At 31.9% G+C, this 26,092-nt stretch overlaps 2 protein-coding genes across 2 annotated transcripts; one reads left to right on the top strand and one right to left on the bottom strand.

Moving 5' to 3' along the window:
• Positions 1-9,904: 9,904 nt before the first annotated feature.
• LOC11410007 (probable WRKY transcription factor 69) lies at positions 9,905-14,197 on the top strand. Its single transcript, XM_003596659.3, has 3 exons — positions 9,905-10,432; positions 10,630-10,773; positions 13,423-14,197. Exons 1-3 carry the CDS (start codon positions 10,278-10,280, stop codon positions 13,907-13,909), a joined length of 786 nt encoding a protein of 261 aa, XP_003596707.1. The 5' UTR covers positions 9,905-10,277; the 3' UTR covers positions 13,910-14,197.
• Positions 14,198-14,862: 665 nt separating this feature from the next.
• Positions 14,863-20,873, bottom strand: LOC11408702 (ras-related protein Rab11D). Its single transcript, XM_003596658.4, has 2 exons — positions 20,419-20,873; positions 14,863-15,658 (listed from the first exon to the last, which is right to left on the bottom strand). Exons 1-2 carry the CDS (start codon positions 20,637-20,639, stop codon positions 15,223-15,225), a joined length of 657 nt encoding a protein of 218 aa, XP_003596706.1. The 5' UTR covers positions 20,640-20,873; the 3' UTR covers positions 14,863-15,222.
• Positions 20,874-26,092: the final 5,219 nt, after the last annotated feature.

Raw genomic sequence — 26,092 nt, 5'->3', positions numbered from 1 at the left:
AGGGTTTGAGCAGCAAGGAGGTTGATGATTGGCATCATCACTAATTTAGAGTCAAGGTGGAGAATGTTGTAGTATGACTCAAAATTTGATGGATGAAGAATATTGTTGCTAAAAATATAAAAGATTTGTTTCAAATATATTTTGTGCTGAAAATATATTTATGGACAATAAATATATTTTTGTATCGTATAAAGAACGATTTGATGCAAATATATTTTGAAAGGGAATATTATATTTTTGATGCAGATATTCTTTCACTGAAGGAGAAAAAAAAATGAATCTTCGGTGTGGTATTTGTTCCAAATTTATGAGTTATACTTTTACTATAAATATAGACCTTGTATCAGGCTAAACTTTGAGAGAGAGAGAGATAGAGGGGGCTGAAACAAGGGTTTAGAAAAGCAACAACAAAACTAGGGTTTGTATAGAGTTTGTCTCTTAGGAGCAAACACTAGGGTTTGTGGGTTGATTCACCTTGGGAAACACTATTAGGATTGGAGTCTCTTGGTTACGGGAAGAGTTTGGGACTTTGGGTAGAATTAGGTGGGAGACTTATTCTTGTAACTCATTGATTTCTCTTTGTAACGAAACTCATCATATAGTGGATTGGAGGGCTGCTCTCTCCCCCAGACTAGGTCAGATTGGACCGAACTGGGTCAACAAATATCTTTGTGTTCTTCTTTTGTTCTTCTCGCCGTTGTTTTCTACTTTTGACTTGTATTTAATTATTTCATATGCTTTGTTTTGGTTGCTTAATTATCCCTTGCTCCACACATCAAGTTGTTATTGGTGTGATTTTTGATCAGATTCACAACATATTTGTTACAAATTTATTATCGCGAATTCAGACCCTTTTGTCATTTAACATGAGACACTTGAAAATATTCCCACCATAGGAAAGTTGTTTTTAACCATCAGATTAAATGAAGTACATAGTTTTATCATAGACACTCAACACACTATCTCTCACCACTATTCTCTTTCCTCCATCCCCACTCATCCACCACCAGCAACACATCTAATCCACCTTCCCAAATCTCCTTCTTCCCTTCCCAATTGCATCTTTTGTTCAGAAAAAATTGTGTTCATAGATCCAAAACAAAACACAAATTCTATTTCAATCTCATATTCAATCTAAACACAACAACAATACTGTTTCAAAATATTCAAACTCATTCCTCAAAATCTGAAGAAATTTAAGATTTAAGATTTCGTAATATAGATCCATTAATTCGTGTTGGGATAACATCATTTTATATTTGAACCGTTTTCGTTTTCTGAAATTGAGTTAAGCTAGTTCTGTACAATGTGAGTCTAACATTGCCACCAAAATTGAGTTTATTTAAACCGTTGAAGATGAAAAAGATAGAAAGAGAATGGAGAAAGTGAAGAAGAACAACTTGATGTTTTTTTTTAAGAAGAAGAACAACTTGATGTTTTTTTTTAAGAAGAACAACAACTTGATGTTGTTGACGCCATAGATGCATCAATCCAGTCATGTCCATAGATTGTGATGTTGTTGTTGGGGATGGAGGAAAGAGAAGAGTGGTGAGAGATAGTGTGTTGAGCGTCTATGATAAAACTATGTACTTCATTTAATCTGATGGTTAAAAACAACTTTCCCATGGTGGGAAGATTTTCAAGTGTCTCATGTTAAATGTCACCTTTGTCAAAACCAACAAAAACAAAGATGTGTGGAGCAAGTATCAATGACAACTAAAGAGTCCAAATATCAACACTCATATCTAGCTAGATCTAATCTTTCAATCATGTGTAAAGCAAAACCACAATCAAAGCAAAGAATAAAGATTAATGGTTTATAGGAACAAACACATCAAGGTTCGATCATCCAGTTCGGCCTAAAAATGACCTACATATGCAGAGAGATCAACTCTCCAATTCATTATCAAGGAGTTTTTTCAAAGAGATATAAAGGTTATGAAATTAGCTTCAGCAAGCTCTCCAAGAGCAAACCTAATTTGTACCCTTATCCCACTCTCTTCCCATGAACAAAAGTGTTACTAAAGTGACTAAGTGATAAATTTCACTCTCAAAGATGACCCATTAGAATCTCTCCCGAAAATCACTTACTCTTATCCAAGACTCCCCTATTTTGATTCTTCAAGATTTCTCTAATAAAATTGAAAACAAAATTGTTTATATAGAACTTGTGTCATGTGCCTCGTGCATTCTCCACGTGCCTCGCGCAAAACTAGGTGATGTGGGCACACATAAGGGTGTGAGCTTGGCACACATGACAGCAAAAAATATCCAGAAAACCCATCACCCACGCTGCTCGCGCATGGGTCGGAGACTGATTTTTGCTAACCTTCTCTCACATATGATGAGATTTTAAGTCACAAACTCACAATCAATATTATTCAAGAGATGTAAATTTTTTTTAAGACAAATGTTAGTGTATTAATTGTTATGTTAGCATTTTTTCTTTTCGGGAGTCGGGACTTGAACCTTGGATCTTTTAACTTCTCAACTCTTTTACTCTCTTAACTCAAACCAAGTGAACTACCCAACCTCTCATTCAAGAGATGTAGTTGATTTGTGTTCTTATTATAGTGTTATTTTATTCTTTGACATAATCGTAGTATTTATAGTTGATTAGAGAAAAGAATAAGAAATAATTAGGGCATATTGATAAGAAGAAGAAAAAAACACTCTTGTGAAGAATTTGTCACCCATTAGATCTCATAAAGTTCAAGGAATTAGTTTATGTTGTTGCATGCGAATGATATTTCATTTACAACCAAAAAAAAAAACAAATGAGGCTTATACAATAAACAACTGTAATTTTGAGTAAAATCCATATTAAATAAGAACTCAAATCATTACAAACAACTAATTCGTGCAATTTTGACGACAAATTTTATCGTGCACTTTAGCTTTTTCCTTGTGCCAAATAGCTTTGATTGTTTTCAGACATATTTTTTTAGAAAATTGCTTTTTAAACACCTTCAATTGCTTACATTACATACATCTTAAAATGCCAAAAATATCTCCATCGGCCCTAATTGCTTACTTTTTTTTTTATCGGTTCCCAATTTAACCGTGCAATCAATCTAACAATCCTTTGTTGCCTTATTTCAAAGTACTCCCCCAAATCTTGATACTGTCATTATGCAGAAAAAGCAATCATCATCTTATATTTTACTAGTTGCCTAACCTCTTTATTAATTATTCTTTCCATAAACTAATACGCACGTGATATAAAAATATTAAGAGTTTTGTAAAAAAAATAAAAAAAAATGTTAAGAGTCAACAAAGGTGTATTTACATGATCGAAATTATTTTCGAATCTTTTGCTTTTAGCAAAGGCCTATCCAACACGTGAATTTTGTGGATGAAGCTCTGAATTATTGATTATTATTATTATTGCATAAACATTCTTCATTCAAACTTACCAACTCTTAACCTTGAACTTTGTAGATTACCATTTTTATTACTCTCAAGTTTTATAATAAGCTAGAAATTTCTTTTTTCAGATTAATTGAATAGTTGGTATATATGATTTATATTATATTATAAACTAATACGTTAATTATTCAATTTGCTTATTACTAAGAAACTAGATTGAGAATTCTAAAGAAGAAAATAGAGAGAATTGTGTAACTGATTCTGTTGTTTCTCAATGAATCTATTACAATAGAGATCGATGAACGATATTTATAGAGAAGCTTAAGACTATAGCATAGGCATAGCTACTATGTTCATCCATGCATGATCCTAGTTATGTAATTGAATTACAACTACTTCTAATTGTCTCTAACTGTCAAAAAAGTTGTCAACAAGCTGTTGATAGATGGCATTGATGAATGTGGCAACTTAGTTGGCACTAGATGAGATTACTTGTTCGTCAAGTAATGTCTTTTTTTCATTCAATCTTAACACACATATTTGAGAGACAAAATAAAGAATATTATTTTTCTTTTTTATGAAGTTAAACTACACGGGAGTGTATCGGACTTGAGACAATTATATTGTTTTACTTTGGAGTATATCATTTTACTTGAAAAATGGTCTACAATACAAAGAGGCATACGCGATCAAAAGTATTACTATGATTAACCTAATTCATATTGGACGACCTCACAAGGCTATGAACAATCAATCATATTATTTACTCGTTTACACCAAGCTCGCTTGAATTCAAGAAATTGTGAGTAGAAGAGTGATAGTACACGTAAAGAAAATATTGATTTTGATTTATTTTCTAATGGAATATAATTCGGCTAAGGATATGATCTCACAATCCAAAATAACAAAGATCTTTGAACTAACGAAACTCGAACTCATGATCTCTCAAATTCAGTGTCCATCTTTTTACCACTAGTTATGAATTTTAAATTATGAATTTATGAAAATATATTAATTCATTTTCTGACATCAACCGAAACAGGATAATTAAGTGGCTATTTCAGGACTCTTTACGGTCAATTATATCATTAGTTTTTGTACAGAATCATATTAATATTTTATGGTCAATACTCAGAACTCTTTAATTTAGAATTGTGACTTTCTTATTTAATTTTTCAACCACCCCGTCCAAGAAAAAAGACAAATACATTTGTGCTTAACCAAATCATTATTTTTATTATAAAAAATAATCACTATTTTAATCCCAGTCGGAAGGTAACTAAAACCAATATTTGTGAATTCATGTCAGACCTCTATAGTACTTTCTCTCACACAAAAATAAAGTCTTGACAACACTACCTACGATAATAATTCATTATCAAAGATTTAGCTCATATTTTTACGCAAAAGAAAGGTTGTAGAGGGTCTTATGCTACAGAACTCTAATCATATATTAAAAGAAAGAAATACAGAGATAGAAGGAGGACAAAATTAAAATCCTCAAAAAAATTAAAAGCAAATATAGAAAAAGATAAAGCAAAAAATGAGATATGAGACCCGCTAAAGAGCTAGCGAGACGAACGGCTAGAAGCATCCACCTTAAAATCTTTGCTTGCGTCAGATTGATGTTTCTTGCTCTTCTTCTTTCTAGGGAACACTAATTAAAATGGTTGGTGTAACACCCCGATAATTTATATATATTATATTTGTTCTTTTAGAATTTCTCTGACTTATTATTTATTCAACTACTTATTTTGTGTTTCGAGTATTCAAAAAATTTATGACTCTCCCTTTTAATTAAATAATTATAACTTAAAGTTTATTATTTTATTGATGAAATATGACCTATGAGATTTTGATTAATTATGTATGAATATATTTCTGTAATCTATTTTATTTATTTTAATCAAGTTGGGTGGCAAGGATAAAAGTAATTTTTATTCATAGCATAATTAAGATTATTCATTCTTATGTTGATTACTTGACGATGTTTTTCTTCTATTCTAAATATTTATTGATTCATATTATTTTAAGGTATTACCATCCTAGTAGAAATTAGAAGAATTTTTATGGTGACTTAGATCTAAGGTGCATAATATGAGAACTTAATTGTCATTCCTGCTCAAAGTCATCGAGTGCATGATCATTACCGTAATCTATAGGAGTGACCGCATCACAACAAGGGCCAATATATACGCATATGACCAACAATTCTAATATCGGGTCATAAATATGATTATGTAACCTGAACGAAATAGAAATTGAATTTGTGAAGCACCTTCATAGCCATTTGGATAGCAATGATACATTGATCAAAAACTGAAAAATTCTTACTCCAAGACATCCTTCTTCTTTTGAAAGATGCATCATGTCTCAACTGAACCTAGTTGATCTTTCTATGCACCAGACCACCTTAACAAATAAACCTTCTATGAATTTAACAAAATTCATTTATCACCCCTTCATAGCCTCTTGCCAACCATAAATCACTAGTTGGACTTTTGTTAACAATGACTATCATGGACGTTCGAGAGAAAATACATATACACATCCCCTTCATTCATTTCTCTGAAATCTCATCTTATGAAATATACTCTAAATATTTTCAATTTATTGCGTCATAATCTCTTTCAAAATCAACCTTCAATAATAACACTCATCCCTCTTTCATTTTGGCAAATCGAATATTTCATTCACAAGTAACGCTCCTTCTAAAAGTTGTCTATCATGAATAGTTTGGTTTTCAGAAATCATCGTCTCTTGAAATACCTTCAATTTATTCGCCAACATTTATATAAATGAAGGCAATAGCTAAAGGAAAGAAAAATGAAGTTTCTCTTAAGTTGGATATTAGTAAATCTTATGACAGATTAGATTAGAAGTATTTGCATGATATCATGGGTCAAACGGGTTTCTCATCTTGATCGATTAACGGGATCATGCTTCGTGCTGAGACGGTGGACTATCGGTCTATGTCAATGGAGCAACTGTAGGACCTATTATGTTGGGTTGTGGTTTTCGATAGGGTGATCCTCTTTCACCCTACCTTTTCATTATTTGTGTTGAAGGTTTATCCTTCCTTGTTCACGAAGTTGATCATCGAAATGATATTAGAGGTATCATGATTTGCACGGGTGCGCCCGTTACTTCTCACATATCCTCTTCACAGACGATTGTTTTCTATTTTTTGGAGCATGTGAAGGTGAGGCGGTTGTTATGGAATATATATTGGTTGTTTATGAAGAAGCTTCGAGGCAAGCTATTAACTTATAGAAAGTAGAATTATTTTCCAGTCAAAATACACCAGACGACCTTAAGGATCTCGTTGCTAATACTCACATCGCACGTCTGTCAAGTGTTAGGTACTAGTAAATATCTTGGATTGTCGTCAATGATAAGGAGAAGAAAATATGCAACTTAAGTTTGTTAAAGATCACATTTGGAGCAAGCTTAATTCTTAGAGTAGTAGGTGTCTCTCACAAGCGGGTCGAAATATTCTTACTAAATTAGTCTTGCAGTATATTCTCTCTTATGTTTTGAGTGTATTATACTTCCTGATTCACTTATTAATAAGATTGAGAAAATGATGAATTTTTTTTTGTGGGGTCATAATTCATCAAACTCTCAAGGATTGCACCGGTTGTCATGAGAAAGACTTTCTACTCCTAAGGTTTTTGGTGGTATGGGTTTTAAAAGTCTTAAGGCTTTAACATGGCTATGGTTGGCAAGTAGGCTTCAAAATTGGTTTCTAATGTAGACTCTCTTATCACCCGTTTACTCAAAGCAAAATGTTTTCCTAGAGGTGATTATCATGGAGCTGATTTAGGCAATAATCACAATGCAATTATGTTTGGCGAAGTATATATAGTGTGAATGGTGTGATTCGTCAAGGTTTTCAATGTAGCATAGGAACGGGAGAAAGGATTCAAGTATATGGTACCAACCTTGGCTAGTTGGCTTCGTATCTTAACAACTACTCATCATTTGGAGTGTCCACATATCACTGTTTCAGATTTAATGGTCACAACTTAACTCAGAAGCAATGAAATATGGAGCTAATTAATGGACTCTTTGACCATAACACAACCATAAGGATATTTAATACTCCATGACATGCCTACTTGGAAGATTAATAAAGATGGTGGTTATATGGTCAGGAGTGTGTACATGGAATTCATGAATCATAATTTAGAAGCTCAACAACAACGTGTGTCGGGAATTGGAACAAAATTTGGAAATTGAAGTTGCCATTGAAGGTAAACAACTTTATGTGGAGAATTTTCCGCAATTGCTTGCCTACGAGAGTTAGATTGCAAATGAAAGGTGCTTAGCTCCCCGATCAATGTGCGGTTTTTGAAGAATATATTGAAGATATCGATCATATTTTCTTCAAGTGCAGTATAAGTGTTCTTTTCTAGCAGCGTACCGATTTATGGGATGCATTGCTATCCATTATCGATCATGAGGCAAGTTTCTCGGGGAATGTGTTTGCTGTTCTACAACACTTTGTGAAAGCGCGGCAACAAGCTTTTGGTGCGACTCTCTAGAGTATTTGGACACATAGGAGCAATAAAGTATGGAACAATATATATTAACGAATCAGCTTAAACAATTTGTGAACAAGAAAACTTTCTTCTTAATAGTCGGTTGAATGCCTAATTATGCGTAATCAAACTACTGAGCAATCGAATACTAATGGTGAAATGCAATGGCATAAACTGAGTCCTCACATATACAAATGTAATGTAGCTACCTCCTTTTCTTATGTTATGAACAAAGTTGGTCTTGATGTATGCATTTGAGATGATGACGGTTGTTTTGTGTTGGCCAAAACAAGATGGTTGGCGCCGCTTCGTAAGATTCAGTCGTGTGTGTAGACAATTCAATTTTTTATATGCTAAAATTGAATTATTTAAATTTAGTAAATAGTAAAATTTGACGAAAAAGGAAAGTAACATAAAAAACTTGATTTCCCATTTATTTATATATATTATGAGAATCTTGGGATCACAATAAAATTAACATCACGTAATAGAAATTCTAAAACAATCCCTCAAAAAAAAAAAAAATTCTAAAACAAGATTACCTAACCACTACCTCTAATTTGAAAATAAATGTTACATTATGTTCAAATAGCAATCAAAGAGGAAAAAGAAAACCGTGAGAGTGAGAGATACACGAGTCTTTCATTTTTTAATTTGTTTAAGTGAAAGTATGATTTGTTTTTCCACGTAGAGTGCCAAAAGTGCTTTTTGCCTGCCGGATTGCCATAATTTTTTTTAGTGAATATAAAATAAATGAATAGATGATAATTAAGACACAATTTGATAATTAAAATTTTCTTTTATCAAATAAATAGACGTTTCCATCATGAGCTGAATAATAAGTGGTGAATTTTGGTTTCTTAACAATTAAGCTAACTCACAAGGACAATAATTCACATGTTTTATTTAAGCTAAAATGTGCATTTTTTTCAATGAATGGTTGCTTTTACATTTGGACATATTTGTACATCTTGATGTGCAAACATATATCGAAAGATTTTCTACGTAAGGCTAGTTGATTAATGTCTTGTTTAGGAAAACCGATGCAATTTGTTGCATAGTGTTTTTGGACAAAATGTTAACAGTGTACGTCTCTGCATATCCCATTTTTCATTTGAAAATGTTATTTGTAAGCACTATATACAAAGTTTTTTTTTTTTTACAAGTAGACTAAATACAATATTGGAATTTTAGAATGCGTCCTTCATAGTTCCATAACATCAAAGTTTTAGTATAAATTTCAGAAAAATTTGCATTCTACGTAATTTGGTATGATCGTACTTATGAAACCTGAATTTGGTATGATCGTACTTATGAAACCTGAATTTGGTAGGATCGTACTTATGAAACTTGAATACTTTAAAATTTGGTGACATATATTGTATCGGATATCGATCGATTGAAATTATTTTTCAACTTTTTAATTTTTTTATCAAATACTTAAGAGTTACTTCACGAATATTTATCCTAAAAAATATTAAGGGTATGATATAAAATATGCAAGACAAGGTTGATAGAGTTCTCTCTCGATTAACCAAATATTAAATTTATTTTATGATGTCTTGTTGATATCCTAAGATAGAGATGAATTACAATATATTATGACTTAGAAGAAAATTTTACCTTTTGTATTTTGATCGAATGTATTTTTTTTTTTGTAAATTATCATAAATGCATATTCTTTTAAAAGTATTTTACATGTATATAATTTTAATAATATTTTTTTATTGTATCTAAACTTTTTCATGTCCTAAATTTCAAAACTTTTATTTATTTAAGTTTAATCGTATCACATCTGGATTGGATCCCTGCTACCTAAATATCCTGGCTTCATAGCATAATACACACCATTTCCAATTTTGTTTTCTCACTTCGGTTATGTTTTTCTCAATTTAGATGCCCCACCAACATAAACAACCTACATTTGAAAATAAGACCATAATGAGCACATAATATAGAATATTTCTACTAACCCTAATCATACACATTATATTATTTTATACATAGGACCCAATAGTCATAGATCATGACGTAACAACCAATGAATGAGTAGAAGCTTATGTTTATCATGAACCTTACTATATCAAATAAAAACCTTTGATTAAAATGTTAATTAATTCATCTATTTGCTTGCACGTCCATAATAAACTAGCTACATTGCCAATCTGTCACCATGGCGGCTCATATTAAACAACAATCTCAATCCTCTCTTAATCTCTCTCAATCTCACTCTCCTCTCCTCAATTTTCCGGCCACCCCTCTCTTCTTTTTCCGGCGAGCCCAATTTTCTTATCACCATTTCCTACACTAATTAAGAACTTCAAAAAGGAGAATCAAATTTTTTTTTTTCTTCTATAAGCAATCATGTACAAACGTAGATTCAACACAAAACCATTGTATGTTGCTGACCGAGAAGAGCCTGAGCCTGAGCTCAAGCTCGAGCCCATCTTGGAAGATGGTCCTGCTTCTCCCTCTTCTTGTGAAGACACAAAAATTGAAGAATCATCGCCCAAGAAAAGGTATGAGCCTTTTTTTTTATGGATTTTGTTCAAATATAACTGACGCAGTTGTAAAATGATTATTAGTAGAACTGTTATCAATAATAATTTCTCCTTTTCCAATTTAAACAAAATGAATTTTTATTTTATATTTTATTTGGTTTGAGAATTGGGAAGTTAAAGTAGTTAACCGTTGAAGAATTTTATGATACACATAGGAGGGAGATGAAGAAGAGGGTGGTGACTATACCAATTGCTGACGTGGAAGGATCTAAGAGTAGAGGAGAGACATATCCACCGTCGGATTCATGGGCTTGGAGAAAGTACGGTCAAAAGCCCATCAAAGGCTCCCCTTATCCAAGGTACTATAATTTCTAATTTCTAATTTCTACCTCTACACTAGTTCATAAACTTCATCTAATTAATTAATTTTCATTATGATATATAGCTAGATTAGCTTAAGTTTAATTGGAGTGAAAAATGCTAAACATGGTTTTGGAATACGAACTAAATTTAGAAGTGCATGGCGGAATTGTGTGAAGGATAGTGGTTGTTGCCACCATTAAGCGTAGGATAGTAGGTTGAGAGCGGCTGTGCTAAAATGCACATTATGGATTATGGATTGTAGTGGTGGTAGTTAGGAACTTTGGTTATTTAGATAGCTCACGCGGGCTCTAAACCGCGTTGGTTCACGCATTTGATAGTACAAATAATTAAGAGAATATAAAAATCTAAGATTTATTATTATTGTTTTCAAAGAAATTTGGCTATTATGGTGAACAATAGAGGGTTTGGGGTTTAAACTCCGGTATATATTATGTAATATTTTTATCAATAAAGTGTCTATTTGAATATACTCTAGTTGATAGAGACATTGTTAATGAAGAGAGTTTAAATTTTAAATTTCACATGTATTCATTTTATTATGTGAATTTTTAGTCTGTGATTATTTGACGAAAAACAATTTTGTTGTTGTTTTTATAGTTTATCTTATCCACATTTCAACGATTTGTATAATGAAGTTACAACTTCAATCGAGTTTATAATTATATTCTATAGTCTTACAAACTAATGTTTTAAGAGAACATGTTAAAAAATCTAAATGTAGCAATTTTGTATTAAAAAGAAAATAAAATTCTAACTTTAAAAAAATTGAATAAGCAATTTTTAAAATATGTTTCTATTATGAGTTATTTTTTAAAGAAATTATTATGAGTTTTTTAACATGTGATTTTAGAATATGGGTTAGTATTTTATCTATGTTTTATGGATTGTACATATGATGTGGCCCGAGCAAGGGCCTGTGAGATGAAAAATGCTCTTCTTCTATAAAAAATTTGTTTGCTCCTAATCAAATTTTCAAACATACCTCTGCGTGACTTAAGACAGGGTGCGGGAGTTAACTCTCGCAAGTTATAAACTCAGCGCGAGTTAACTCGCGCAGGTTATAAACCATGCGTGAGTTAACTCATGTTGGGGTTCAGTGTGAATTTTCAGCTGACTTAAATCACGTCAGAGATATTTTTGGAAGTTTGATTTGGAGTGAGCAAATCTTGTTGGGAGAAAAGCATTTTTCCTATGAGATGTGCATGTATGTCTTTTGTGCAACATTTGCTTTTACGGGTAGCACTTGGGTGACATAGAATTTTGAGACATTGATGACATTGGTCAATTATAATGTCAGAATCCTTGTGAAAAAAGAAAAGAAAGAGGTCACTTATAACATTGTAATTGACTAATATTACCTATGTCACCAATTCTATGTCATTCAAGTACTACCCAGCTTTTACCAATACAACTACTACATGTAAGTATTTTTACTTTGAGAAATGATATTTGTACAACCATTGATGACATTGGTCAATTATAATGTCAGAATCCTTGTGAAAAAAGAAAAGAAAAAGGTCACTTATAACATTGTAATTGACTAATATTACCTATGTCACCAATTCTATATCATTCAAGTACTACCCTGCTTTTACCAATACAACTACTACATGTAAGTATTTTTACTTTGAGAAATGATATTTGTACAACCATTTTTGTTCAACTTTTGTACAACTTTCTTTTTCATACTCACATTATCTTTCCATTCTCTCTCTTCCTTTTTCTCTCTTCATTGTTTTTGACCAATGAAAAGATAGCACAACAAGGTTGTCCCAAAAATTGTAGCAAAAAAATTGTTCAAATATCATTACTCTTTTACTTTTATTTTTGACGGACTACCCTACATGTAAGTACTTTTTTTTTTTTGAAGGATTGTAAGTACTTGTATTTTGTTCAAAATAAAAAACATATATGTACTTGTGTTAACTTGCATAATTAATCAATCAAGTTATGACAACTTTGTTTTGGATAGCAAGTTATGATAACTTTGCACCTAAACAAAAATAGGAATAAAAAATTGATTTGGGATTGAGAGTGTGCTCATCCTCAAAGTCTCATGTTCGATTATCTTTGGTGTCAATTTAAGTGGGTTAATTTAGCTTCTTCAAAAAAAAAATATATAAAAAATAATATGTGAAGGAGTAGCAGCATTGGTACGAAATGTTAATATTGCTTGGAATTTTATAATAAATGTCAACTTTTAAAAATTTATAATGTAAATCTCCAATCATATGTTATTGTGGTTTTACCTTGTTATATCCTTCATAAAATTGAGATGTTTAGATAATGATATCAAAGAATTCGATATTTATTGTGTGACATTTTTAATGATATTAACATTTTTTTTCCCTCTAAAAACAAATATTAACATTTTTTTTGTCTTAAAAAGTTAAGATAAGACAAAGCTAAAAACAAAAACATAAATATCAAGTATATATGGTGATGTACGCGCTTAAGATGTGTCATGATCCATAAATGTGTCACTTTCCCTTCTTGTTTTGGATCATCATCCCAATCAACATCACCAACATTTTTTAAACAATTTCATTCAAATTTTCTCCTCATAACGTACAATTTTAAATTAATTAATCATTTAATTAACGAACTTGAATCTGATAATGCAGGGGATACTACCGATGTAGTAGTTCAAAAGGTTGTCCAGCAAGAAAACAAGTCGAAAGAAGCCGTGTGGACCCCACAAACCTCCTCGTAACCTACGCCCATGAACACAACCACTCCCTCCCTCTCCCAAAATCTCATCATTCTTCCACCAACGCCGTCACCGCCACCGTCACGGCTGCCGTCGACACTCCTTCTCCCGTCGAGTCTCCGGCCGCCACTCCCCAGCCGGAAGATCGGCCCATTTTCGTCACTCATCCAGACTTTGACCTCACCGGCGACCACCACGCCGTGTTTGGATGGTTCGACGATATTGTATCTACTGGAGTTCTCGTAAGTCCGATATGTGGCGGAGTAGAGGATGTTACGTTGACAATGCGAGAGGAGGATGAGTCGTTGTTTGCTGATCTCGGAGAGTTGCCAGAGTGTTCAACGGTTTTTCGACAGCGGAATATTCCTAGTGTGTTTCAGTATAGCGGCATTACAGGATAACATAAACATCATGCGAAAATATCAGTATTATCAGTTGAGTTAGGTCAATTCGACTTTTCCTTTTGTGTTTAGCTTTGCATTGTGATTATAATACTCATGGCCTGAAAATCGTGCGGTATTAAAAAAGGTTGAATTATTAGAAAGATAGAATTGAATAAGTTTATGTTACAGATCATGGTTTAATTTTTTAATAATAATCTTGCTTTGTACATTTGAATAAATAATTAATTATTAGCAGGCTACAGTTCTGTATTATTGATCAATCCAATAGTTTTCTTGTTTTGTACACATTAATACATTTGAATCCTCACATGCATCGCATTAACTGAAAGTCTACTATTATTGTTTTGAGATTCTTTTTCTCCAGCAACAAACAAGGATCTAATAATGGAATTTCAATTTAATATTAGTAGTAAGTTGGATTAACTTTTTTATAATAAGGATTATGCAATTTCATACAAAATCAAGTGGGAAATACAATATGGTAGATGGTAAAATAAAAATAATGGAAATTAGTTGTAAATGAATGCTGGCACTTTTTTAAAGGAAGAGCTATATTATTTAAATCTGAAAATTTACATACAGAACTTTCTTTACTTAACACGAAGATGAAGAAGCAATGTCACATGCAATTAGTTAGTTCAAAGATAAATACCAAAGCTACTTGGAGAACTTGAAAGAGTGCCAAATGCAGTGTAGCACAAATAAACAACCAAGATGAATGTAAGTTTTAGTGAAACAGAGATAGTTATTTTGAAGAAAAAAACCTTGTTTAAATGCTAATAATTTTAAGCAAAGTTTATTTATATAAATATTTATACATTATTTTATTAATTTCACACAGTTCTACAAATGATCTGTTAGCTAAGCCAACGATTTATTGATTCCAGTACCTCGACCAAGATTTTTTTTCCTTTAAAAAATAATAACTTAACCAAGATAATCAGGTTTGGTGCAATAGCTAGAACATGTATATGGTCTTAACAGTATAACGAAACTAAACATAAGGGTTTCAAATCTTTGATTCTAAACAATGACATTCAAACTGTTATTTGCTGCACCATTACTGGAGCATAGCAAATATCAAAATCCTGCAAATAAAACTTGACCTGTATGAATTTGGGTAGTCCTATTTGTTAAGTACAACTTTAAAAATACCGCTATAAGAAAAACAAATCCTGCAAATGATGCTTTAAACATTATCCAAAACCATATGTAAGACTAGCCTTATGCTACAAGTTGAAATCCCAGTTCGAGTGCAGACATTTACAAGATGACACAGGCTATCGAACCAACTGACATACATGAAGCACCTAGTTCGAGCAGCATCCAAATCTCTTCAAAACCGAAGAATCCTCTTTCACGTTTATTGTCTGTCCTACAGACGGGACTGACGAGGAACTGCCACCTTCGCCCGCTTCAACTGCTTTCTTGCTCACTATGCGGTATATCTGAGATAGAACCTCAGTGAATGCATTTTCTACATTGGTTGCTTCCAAAGCAGAAGTCTCCATGAAGTAGAGAGACTCCCTCTCTGCAAAAGACTTTCCATCTTCTGTGGGGACAGCAACAAGGTGTCGGAGATCCGACTTATTTCCAATAAGCATGACCACAATGTTGGGGTCTGTGTGATCTCTCAACTCTTTCAACCACCTAGCAGCGTTCTCAAATGTAGCACGCCGTGTGACATCATAGACAAGTAAAGCACCGACAGCTCCTCGGTAGTAAGCACTAGTGATGGCACGGTACCTATTACAGAAACACAGTTCAAGTATTTTGCACAGGTTCTTCAAAAAGAATCGATTACAAAGAAATTTCTCCACCCATTTGTAACGGCACAACTAATTTCTTTCCAGTATTTTGCAACAAAAATGCACAGACCAACTCAGTTTCTTCAAAAAGAATCGATTACAAAAAATTTAAGTCTAATAAGTAATAACTAACAAGAGAGAGTAGGCTGCTTCAAAACTAGAACCATTACCGCAGAATATATTTTCATTGAAACAAACTTTCTGTGAAAGACTATCATTGAGTAGATGTGATAGAATATCATCATTAGATACATATGTCAAGCTAGATATAGCTATCTTTTGACTTTTCCTTCATTCTATATCTTTTTAAGTAATAGCCTGTTAGGATACAGAATAAAGGGGATTGGAGTAGTTAGAGCATTTGGTTAGTTAAAGCATCATCTTGTATAAATAAGAGGATGCAAGGATAGAGGGGGTCCATTGAGTATGGTAAACATTTAGTGAATAGAGCAGTGGCTCTGTTGTAATAGGGGAAATACTTGGATGAGAGATCTCTGTCCTATTCTCTCTCTGTCTCTCTCCCCTATTCTTTCAATAATTGTTTCTTTTCAAATATAGAGAGTAATCTCTATTCTGATTTCCCCCCATTTATACAAATCATTCCCTACCATTTAACTAACTGTCCCAACTACATGACTTTCTATATCCTATCATAGTCACACATTATAACTAGTTAAAGTATCATTGAGATAAATTATTTTGGATACAATTACAGGTAGATACAAATTAGTGGACGATACATGTGAAACAAGTAATCGGCTGCATCCTACTATCTTTTGCCATATGAACACCTTACAGACCACCTAGAAGGTTTGTCAAACGTGAATCGTGGAAAATGGCGGTTTGTTCAGTTTCTGCTATGCTATAGTGATATAGTTGCTAATTTGCTATTTGACAACACTTTGAACTAAATCGCGTATCGTGAAACAATAGCAATTTGCTAAAATTCCATAGCGCTATAGTGCCACTATTTTACAACACTGCCACCTAGATAATAAACATAAGTTCATCAGGATTACATAGATTAGTAAGGATAACTGGATAAGGGTTGCAAAATGCAAATATATATTCGGAGCAAATTGTGCAGTTGTCCGCACAAGTGAATATGATATTATTTATGACTTATGACATAAATTCTTTTGATACAAGTTCAGTTTTTGATGGTTGCATGTACATGTATGCTAACAACGAGATAAAAATCAAAAAGGTAGGGAAAGTCATGATACAAATTGCTGCTAGGACTGTAAAAACCATAACTTTTAGTAATATGGGAGAATTTGAGAAGAAAGAGATATGTTGCTGGTAGAATTCGAGAAACATTTTGCTCAGGAACAGCAATGAGCTTGAGCTAACAAGTATCAAAGGGGATTCGAGTCTCAGATTGGGTATAGGGCTTTTTTGATTTGTAGCCATATAATTGCATTCCTTGATCAAAAAGCCTAATGAGAAACCCAGCCCGGATTTTTACAGACCTTATAAGGTGTTGGAAAGGATTGCCAAAGTTGCATCCAGATTGGAATTGCATTAAAATGGCATAGTTCGCCCGTCTTTCATGTCTCCTTGCTGAAGAAAATGGCAGCTAAGCAGCAGCCCCATGCTATCAAATGAATACAAGTTGCAGGTCCAACCAAAATACATCTCAGTACTAGACAGAACCGTACTGGTACTTAAAAATTATTGGCCCACTGGCCGAACCTCCTTGATTGTGAAACCAACCGGGATGCTACTTCTAGTGTTAAAGGCGCCTTCATCTCCACCTTGAGGACAAGGTGACTCTTTTCGGAGGAGGGGAGGTATTGATAATTAATATATATAACGGGAGAGGTAAGGGGGAAGAAAAGGTCAATGGCCTCCGAAGTATTTAGGGTGGGGGAACTGGAGTACTAATACGTAAAAAGGAGTCTATTGTTACATTCTAATGGTGTTGCATCATCCCACATTGGGTAAGGAATGGAACTACGGTTCTTCAATAAAATTTCCTATTCCTAATCCAAACCAACTATATAACAGACCCATTTGGCCGGGAAACCATCTTCTCCTACGATTTCTATTATTTAAATGATAATCACCAGAAGAACAGGAGGAGGAATTCAAACTATAAACTGCTATTAACTAGTGCAATTCATTGCAACTAGGTTTAGCAGCTCCATACCTACCTCTACCCTTTATATATGTGGAAAGCTGTGAAAAACTTACAAACACAAGAACGTTGGACAAGACATTGACACTAACACATCGATATTGGTCATAATTTAAGAAAATGAATTAATTGAATGTAATCACATGTGACGGTGTCGTGTTGTTGTCGGACACCGACACATGTCAGACATTATATACGCCTTTGATCACATGTGTTGGTGCTGCAGAGGTGGGAAGTGTAGATATCTAGTGTACAAGAATACACAATAAACAAGTAACCAGCAGTATGCCAACTATATAAGCACTATGTAGTATCAGTTATTAAGCCTAAATTCACCAAAGATTACATGCAAGGTAGTTAATATCGAGATTTTACGCAGAATCTAGAAAGAGAAGTAAATTCATAAAAGCGCGTAACATGAATGGTGAGATTATACAAAATTCATAACACCCATATTCATATAAATTCATATATTTATGCATATAAAATATTAAAAGATGGAGAAAACTTCAAATCACACTTCAAGACTAGAGTCCTTGTATTAGTAATAAATTAAAAGTTATAAGTATAAGTCGTTCAATAAATAAAGTCATACAAAATAACTCAACTTCACAAGTCTCAAACAAAACAACTAAAACTAGTAAAAAAAACACCAAGAAAATCTAATCCTACAGAACAGAAACAGGGAGTGACACACAAGAGAGCATGTTTTGAACTCCTAAAAACCCTATTTTTTTAGATGGACCCACAAAAATAACTGGGTTTTTTTATGACCCGCTGATAGAAAATATATCGTTTTCTCAACCCGCACACAGAAAAAGGGGTTTATTTAACCCCCAGCGTGCACGGCAGCCGTCGTAACGGCCACCCAGTAATCGCAGATCATACGAATTTGCAATTAACCAGTGGGATTCCACCCGATTTCACCAAAACCTGATTGTGTGTGTACTCTTAATCGCCGAGGTAAGTATAAACATTGAATCATGCGTTTTTACAATCAAACGCATGATTTTGACTATCATGGTTACAAGGATTAATAATGATAAGATTTGCAAAGAGGGATGTATATTCAGGGCCAGTTGGGTTGTTGTAACTTGTACATAATTAACAACTTATTAAGCATTAAAATTACTAATTTATTAAAAGGAGAATCATGACTTTCCAAATAGTTAGGCTCAAAATACTTATATGACATTGACCATGGTCATAAAGCAAGTTAACAAGTTTATGTCATCTGTTTTCTCAAAAAAAAAAATTATGTCATCTTTGGATTTTAAGGATCAAGGGTAATAGCCAAGTGAATAAAGCTGACATTCCTTGGTGGAAGATTTCCTAAAAAAGGATATAACTGGTAGCTTGAAATTAGCATGGATGATTATCAACTGTTTGGCAATAACCAAGAATCCTATCTCTAATAAGAACCCAATACAATGAAATTTCTAAATAGTGTTTCTGGGTTTAGAGTACTTCGACTTTCTTCACTCTTTAGCGTAATTTGTAAACTGCACACAATTACTTATTTTCAGCCTTTTTTTGTCACAGAATATTTACACGACAAACTAAAAAGAAGTTTCAACCTAATCAGAGGAGTATTTTTCAAAGGTATAAACTTGAATGCAGTGCTGTCGATTGCAAATTGCAAAAAATAACAGTTTATTCAAATCCTGCTACGCTGTAGTCGTTTAGCAACGCCACAGGTGCAATTTAACAGCAGTTTGTACTAAATAGCATATCGCATAATAAGAGTCATTTTTTCAAATTCCCTATACTAGGTCTGCTGCTATAACCGCTATTTGACAAGATAGCTTGAAAGTGATTTTAAACACCAGTAATTTTGCAAAAACTTATCCCCAGTGTCAAGTCTATAAAAACATTTGAAATTTACAAATCCATAAAATAGCAAAAACACTTAACGCCTTTGAAATAACATTATATAGTGTGATCAATAAATGTAAGGATTTAATTCATATACTCTGTCGGACTAGGCTTCTCTGCAGTCAGGATTCCATGCATTTGGGACATTGGTGTCATTCGACAAAAATTGGGTGGTCCAGGTTTAAGTTCGGTATTTTTAATTATAAAATTTAAATTTAAATCTGCATTTTTCAGACCTAATCGGACAGCCACGGATGTCCCAAATTATTGAATACATGATTCTCCACTGCAGGGAATCTGAATTCTACACTGTCAGTGTAGAAGAAAAAAAATTATACTGTTGACAATCACTCATTACCGTCAAATAAACAAAAATGTTTGACTTCAATCATAATTACTTCTAAAGTTCAATTATTGTGATCATTTTGACAGCGTATCAAACTTAAACTCAAAATTTAAACAATCATACGAAACGAGCTTGGTCTAAAATCCTAACCCTAAAAACTACTACTACATAGTATCAACTAACTTACTAACATTTTTTCTATGAAAATAAAACAATCAATTGAGAAATAAGAACCAATCAACAAGGGTTCTAAGAAACAAACACAATCAAATTTCAAATAAATACAAAAAATTAAACTAATGAAAAAGCTTTAAAAAGGGAGAGAAAAAAAAAAGACCTTTCTTGACCAGCAGTATCCCAAATCTGAGCCTTAATGACTTTAGCATCAACAGTCAAACTCTTGGTAGCGAATTCAACACCAATAGTAGATTTAGATTCCAAATTGAACTCGTTTCTAGTGAATCTAGAAAGCAAGTTGGATTTACCAACACCTGAATCACCGATTAGAACTAGTTTGAAAAGGTAATCGTATTCATCGTCTGCTCTGTATCCAGCCATGGTTGAAGAAGAAGAACTGTAGTAGAGTTTGTTTGAACTAATTGGATTTGATTTGATGTAACGGGAAGAATGAAGGAGGGAATTTCGGTGAATTGGAATTGGAGTTTTTTAGGGAAAAGGAATCAAAGATGAAAATGCTTTGTTACGGAAATGGAGCAACCTGGATTTTGTGCGGATCGTGTAGATAGCCACACTTTTCTCCTTTTTCGACCTGTAAGCCTCTCCTAAACAATCATGATTTTTAATTATTTTAATCAAATCATTTACTAATTATTTTTTTAGAAGAAATCATTTACTAATTATAATTATTAAGATATTCCATTAAAAAAAAAAAGATATTTATTTATTTAAGTTGACAAATACGTTGATACAAGTCTTCATAAACCCAACTTAGTTGGTAGGGACGTTTGCATTATACATGAATATCTAGTCAATAGACTATTGGACGAAGAAAAAATATCTTGATACGATATAATTTCACTAAAAATAAAAATGATGAATATACTTACAACATCTATGATAATATTATTATAAAACGGTAAAGTACATGTGTCAACATATATGATTGTATTCAAGTGATTAGAATAGACATATTTTTGGATATGTAACATGAACGACACAAAAATCATTAATTGAATCGATCGAAAACAATTTGATAATATAAACCGAATGAACTTTATAACAAGACATGAAAGCCAAAAACATCGGACAAATACGCCGAACAACAATATCACACTAAAACGACGGAATCACAAAATAAAAAACTTAATATACGCACACATCATTTATTTAAATAAAAACAGAGCAAACAAAAATGATTTAGATGTATGATTTCGGATAAATTATTGACTAAATCACCCTTCTCGCCATACGAAGGGTGAGCACCGTAACCTATAAAGAAAGGCTTACGGCCTCACTTCAAAATCATTCACTCAATATTCCACAGTTTGACAATCCTATGAGAGAGTTAAAGGGCAAAAGCGAGAGGGAAACATTGAAGTCTTGTAGATCAACTTAGGTGTTACAACATCTTGACATTATTTCAAATGTCTTGTAAGTTAAACAATATATGTAACTAATTTGTCTGTGTTGGAATTTAGTGTAACTAGTTAGGGACTTAACATAAATAATTGGTCTGACGGACTATAAATAAAGCTTATTATTTATATGTTCGGTAAGCTTGAAAATAGCATTAGAGTTTAGTAAATGTGTGTTTGTCTCTACTTTAACGTGAAATCAAACATGTTATATGTTATATTAGTGTTTTATTAATTTAACTCAGTTGGTTCGGACAATGCATAATATATGCAAGGTTTGGAGTTCAAACTGCAGTCACCACAAAAAAATGTTTTATTCCTACTCTTAATGGTTCTATTAAGTGCAATTCGAGATTGATCTTTTGATTTGAAGTGTGTTAGACATAAATATCCATTCTAAAAGACATGGTTAAAGACACTTGTAAATGTTAGTTGGGAGACATCGAATCAAGTTTACAATCACACACCATCAGAACTTAATGCTTCTCATTTAGCTACCAGTGTCTGCCATATAGTTTAAAAACTCCTATCTCTAATTGAGTCAATTTCAGATCCTTGAAAGAGTTATGGGAAGTTTTTTTTTTTTATTTTTAAGGAGAGTTATGGGAAGTTATTAGTGCTGATTTTTTGAACTTCTTTAGTGACTTTTAAATTATAATTCATATTTAATTTATATTTTGTTAAAAAAAAATTTAATTTTTTTAAAAGATTGTCATCATATTTGACCTACTTCTAAAAAAATATCATTAAAAAATATGATTGTTAGACATGAGGGTTGAAAAAGTAAGGATGACAAATGGTGATAAAAACTTTTGAGAGATTAAAAAATAAGAACATTAAAACAAAATATTGATATATTTATCTATATTATCTATACTATATATAAAGAAAACTACCCTTTCAGCACAATTTTGGGTTGGAATTTTCTTTCCAAAAATATCCTTAATTTTTAATTTTAATTTTAATTTTAAATACAAATAACATGTAACAGATAGATAAGAATAAATTTTAATTTAAGGAGAAAACCTACACACAATTCTTTATGAATTGTTCTTACTGTTAGTCAATTATAAAATAACATGTGGATTACTAATCCATGTCACTAATCGTCCCCGTTAACCCTCTTTTACCTCCGTTAACCCTCTTTTACCTCCGTTAACCATAGATCACACCCACAAAAAAACTAGCACAAAACAAAAACTTATGTTACTTTTTTATCAGCCGATTTTATGTTGTACATCTGTGTTGTTCCCTCAATACAACCGACAAAGATTGCCAAGTATTTTCATATCTTCCACAAAAAACAGTATTTTCCATATTATTTTATTACTTTCACAAAAACCAGTATTTCTATATTATTTTATTAAGTTACTCTTCCTTGACCTTTGATCAATTGTAACAAACGTGAGCAAAAAATAATGGTAAAGATTGAACTTTAAATCCTCTAAAAGAAATTAGTAACAAACGTGACCAAAAAATAATGTTAAAGATTGAACTTTAAATCTTCTAAAAAAATATTAGTAACAAACGTGAGAAATTTTTTTTGTTAAAGATTGGACTATAAAACAAAGGTTAGTAACAAACGTGAGGAAAAAATCATGTTAAAGATTGGATTTTAAATCCTCTAAAAAAGATTATTAACAAACGTGAGCAAAAAATAATAATGTTAAAGATTGGACTTTAAATACTCTAAAAAAAATATTAGTAACAAACATAAACAAAAAATAATGTTAAATATTGGACTTTAAATCTCCTAGAAAAAAGATTAGTGACAAACGTGAGCAAAATATAATGTTAAAGATTGGACTTTTAATCCTCTAAAAAAAGAATAGTAACAAACGTGAGCAAAAAATAATGTTAAAGATTGAATTTAAATCCTCTAAAAAAAGATTAGGACTCAAAACATTTTAGAAAGAGATTTGTTAGCACTATATTAAATAATAATAAGTAGGGTTCTCACAGTTAATAGTTCGTTCCCGTATTGTTTAGTTTTTCTCAACCTCTCTCAGCTCTCTGCATCAGAATTCAAAATTAACATGTAAGTTTTTTCTTTTTCTCTCATGTTACAACTAATCAAAGTCGATTAATTTTATAAAAGGTTAATAGTACTTTTCACCCCTGTAGTATATGTCATTTCCGGTTTTCGCCCCTATAAAATTTTCGGTTTGATTTGTCACCCTCGTAAAAAAAAAACTTTTTCCAGAAAACACCCCTAATAGGCCATTTTCAGAAGAAAAAAAAAATTCAAGAAATTTTGATTTTTGAATGGCCTATTAAGGGTGTTTTCCAAAAAAAAATAAAAATTTTACAAGGGTGCAAATCAAACCGAAATTTTTATACGGGCGAAAACCGGAAATGACATAAGATACAGGGGTTAAAAGCACTATTAATCCTTTTATAAATTATATTTTACTTTGCTTGTTTATAAGTGATTATGATTCAAATTGTTTACGATTAATTTTAAGGATTATTTGACTTTGCTGGTTTACGATTGCTTATACAAACTATGATAGCGTGACTTTTTTTTTTATATAAAGAGAAACACGATTTTTTTAATTATTATTAAATAAAGGGAAAATAAGCAAAAACAACCCCTACCGTTAAGCTCCTTCCACTGCCGTTTAAAGGAATAAAAGCATCGTTTTTTTCCTGTGATTTCAAACGTTCTGCATGTATACAATTGATAAACTGCTCCTATAGCCCCCATCCAATATCCAACAAAATACAGTAAACTCAAAGTTTTAAAACTATTTAAACAATTCAAAATTGTTAAACCATAATCATACTCATGTTACCAACAACTAAAAACAGAAACACTATAAGGCTCCAAACCACCATTTTTATTTTTGGTTACATTACCATTAAAAGAGAGGACCGCTAAGAAGTATGGATATGAACATTGACACCAGATACAACACAGATACTAACACATCAATAACGTTGATAATTTGAGAAAATCACATAATTTAGGGTAATTATATTTGTGGATGCGGATGCAACACGTGTTTGAGTAATATCATAATCCGAATCACAATATAAAAGAAAAAAAACTATAAAAGTGGAAATAGAACCGGTGGATTAAAGATAGATAAATAGGGTAGAAAGAAACAAATGGTCACACTACCATATTAACAGGAACTCCTAAACTCAATTGCTCAAGGAAGTATCCCACCATATAGTTTAAAGGTAAAAAAAGGTGCACATTTGATGTTGTTGCGAAACATAGACCCTAGATATGGCCTGTGTAAAGGGACACGATTGTTTTGTTGTGGTTTATTTAAAAATACGTTGAATGTGGAAATTCTAACAGGAAGCAATGTTGGAAAAAGAATATGCTTGCCCATAATTAAATTAAAAACAACTGGGAGTTCAGGACTTCCCTTTGTGCTTAGTAGAAAACAGTTTCCTGTTAGCCTAAGTTTTGTTAATACCATAAACTAGTCACAAGGGAAAAAGACCATTCCCAATGTCGGAATCTATCTTCCACAACATGTTTTCAGTCATGGTTAGTTATATGTAGCTTTATCAAGAGGAGTTTCTCAAAATTCAACAAAAATTCTCATTAAAGAAGTGAAAATAGAAGGAGAAGATGAAGACTTTACGAAAAATGTAGTTTTTAAAGATATTCTTTTATCGCAATCATAACAATGTTTCTTTTACATAAAATGTCATTTTTACATATATGTTATGATGTTACTAATTACTATTAGAATAAATAATAAATGATCATTATTTTATCTTAATTTTATATGCAGGCAAACTAAAATATGTTGAGTTCAAAAGTAATTTTGTTATATGGTTTGACAATATTTTGTTTATAAATCAATAATTTCCATTAATATTTAAAAATTTAAATCAAAATTATACAAACAAACATAATAAAATAATCACATGCGTTATCGCAGTAGAAAGAGCAAACAGACGGGCACGATAGTTCCCGTCTTTCCGCTAGTATATCTAAAGTAAATAACACATTTCAACTATTTTGAGCTGACTAATGACACATATAACAAATAAATAAGAATAAATTTAAATATTAAAAAAATGTAACAAACACGATATGAATATTTATATGTTTGATTTTTTTTCCTTTATCATTTAAAAAATGTAACAAACTAGATGAATATATTTATAATTACTTTTTCATTATCCCAATTATACCCTTAAAACAATTTATAATTATATATATATATTTTTTTATATTGTTGGTACCATTGAAATAAATAATTGTCGTTAGTTTAGTTTGTTATAACTTGAAAATAATAATTATTTATATTTTTTTAGTTTTAATATAAATCAAAATATTATTAAAAAAAATATCGTTAATAATTTTTAAACGTTAGCGCAGTAAAAAAAGGGGGAAAGACGGAGGTGGTATTTCTTTCCGCTAGTTTATATAAGGCAAACAAATGTTAC

Source organism: Medicago truncatula, chromosome 2 (assembly GCF_003473485.1).
Source record: "Medicago truncatula cultivar Jemalong A17 chromosome 2, MtrunA17r5.0-ANR, whole genome shotgun sequence".
Taxonomy (NCBI): Eukaryota; Viridiplantae; Streptophyta; class Magnoliopsida; order Fabales; family Fabaceae; genus Medicago; species Medicago truncatula.
This window is presented reverse-complemented; position numbering and strand designations above follow the sequence as displayed.

Coding starts and splice junctions, on each gene's coding strand:
- LOC11410007 (XM_003596659.3), top strand. CDS start 10,278: ATGTACAAACGTAGATTCAACACAAAACCATTGTATGTTGCTGACCGA. Junction 10,433..10,629: donor GAATCATCGCCCAAGAAAAG/GTATGAGCCTTT, acceptor TGATACACATAG/GAGGGAGATGAAGAAGAGGG. Junction 10,774..13,422: donor AAAGGCTCCCCTTATCCAAG/GTACTATAATTT, acceptor CTGATAATGCAG/GGGATACTACCGATGTAGTA.
- LOC11408702 (XM_003596658.4), bottom strand. CDS start 20,639: ATGGCTGGATACAGAGCAGACGATGAATACGATTACCTTTTCAAACTA. Junction 15,659..20,418: donor GATACTGCTGGTCAAGAAAG/GTCTTTTTTTTT, acceptor TTTCTGTAATAG/GTACCGTGCCATCACTAGTG.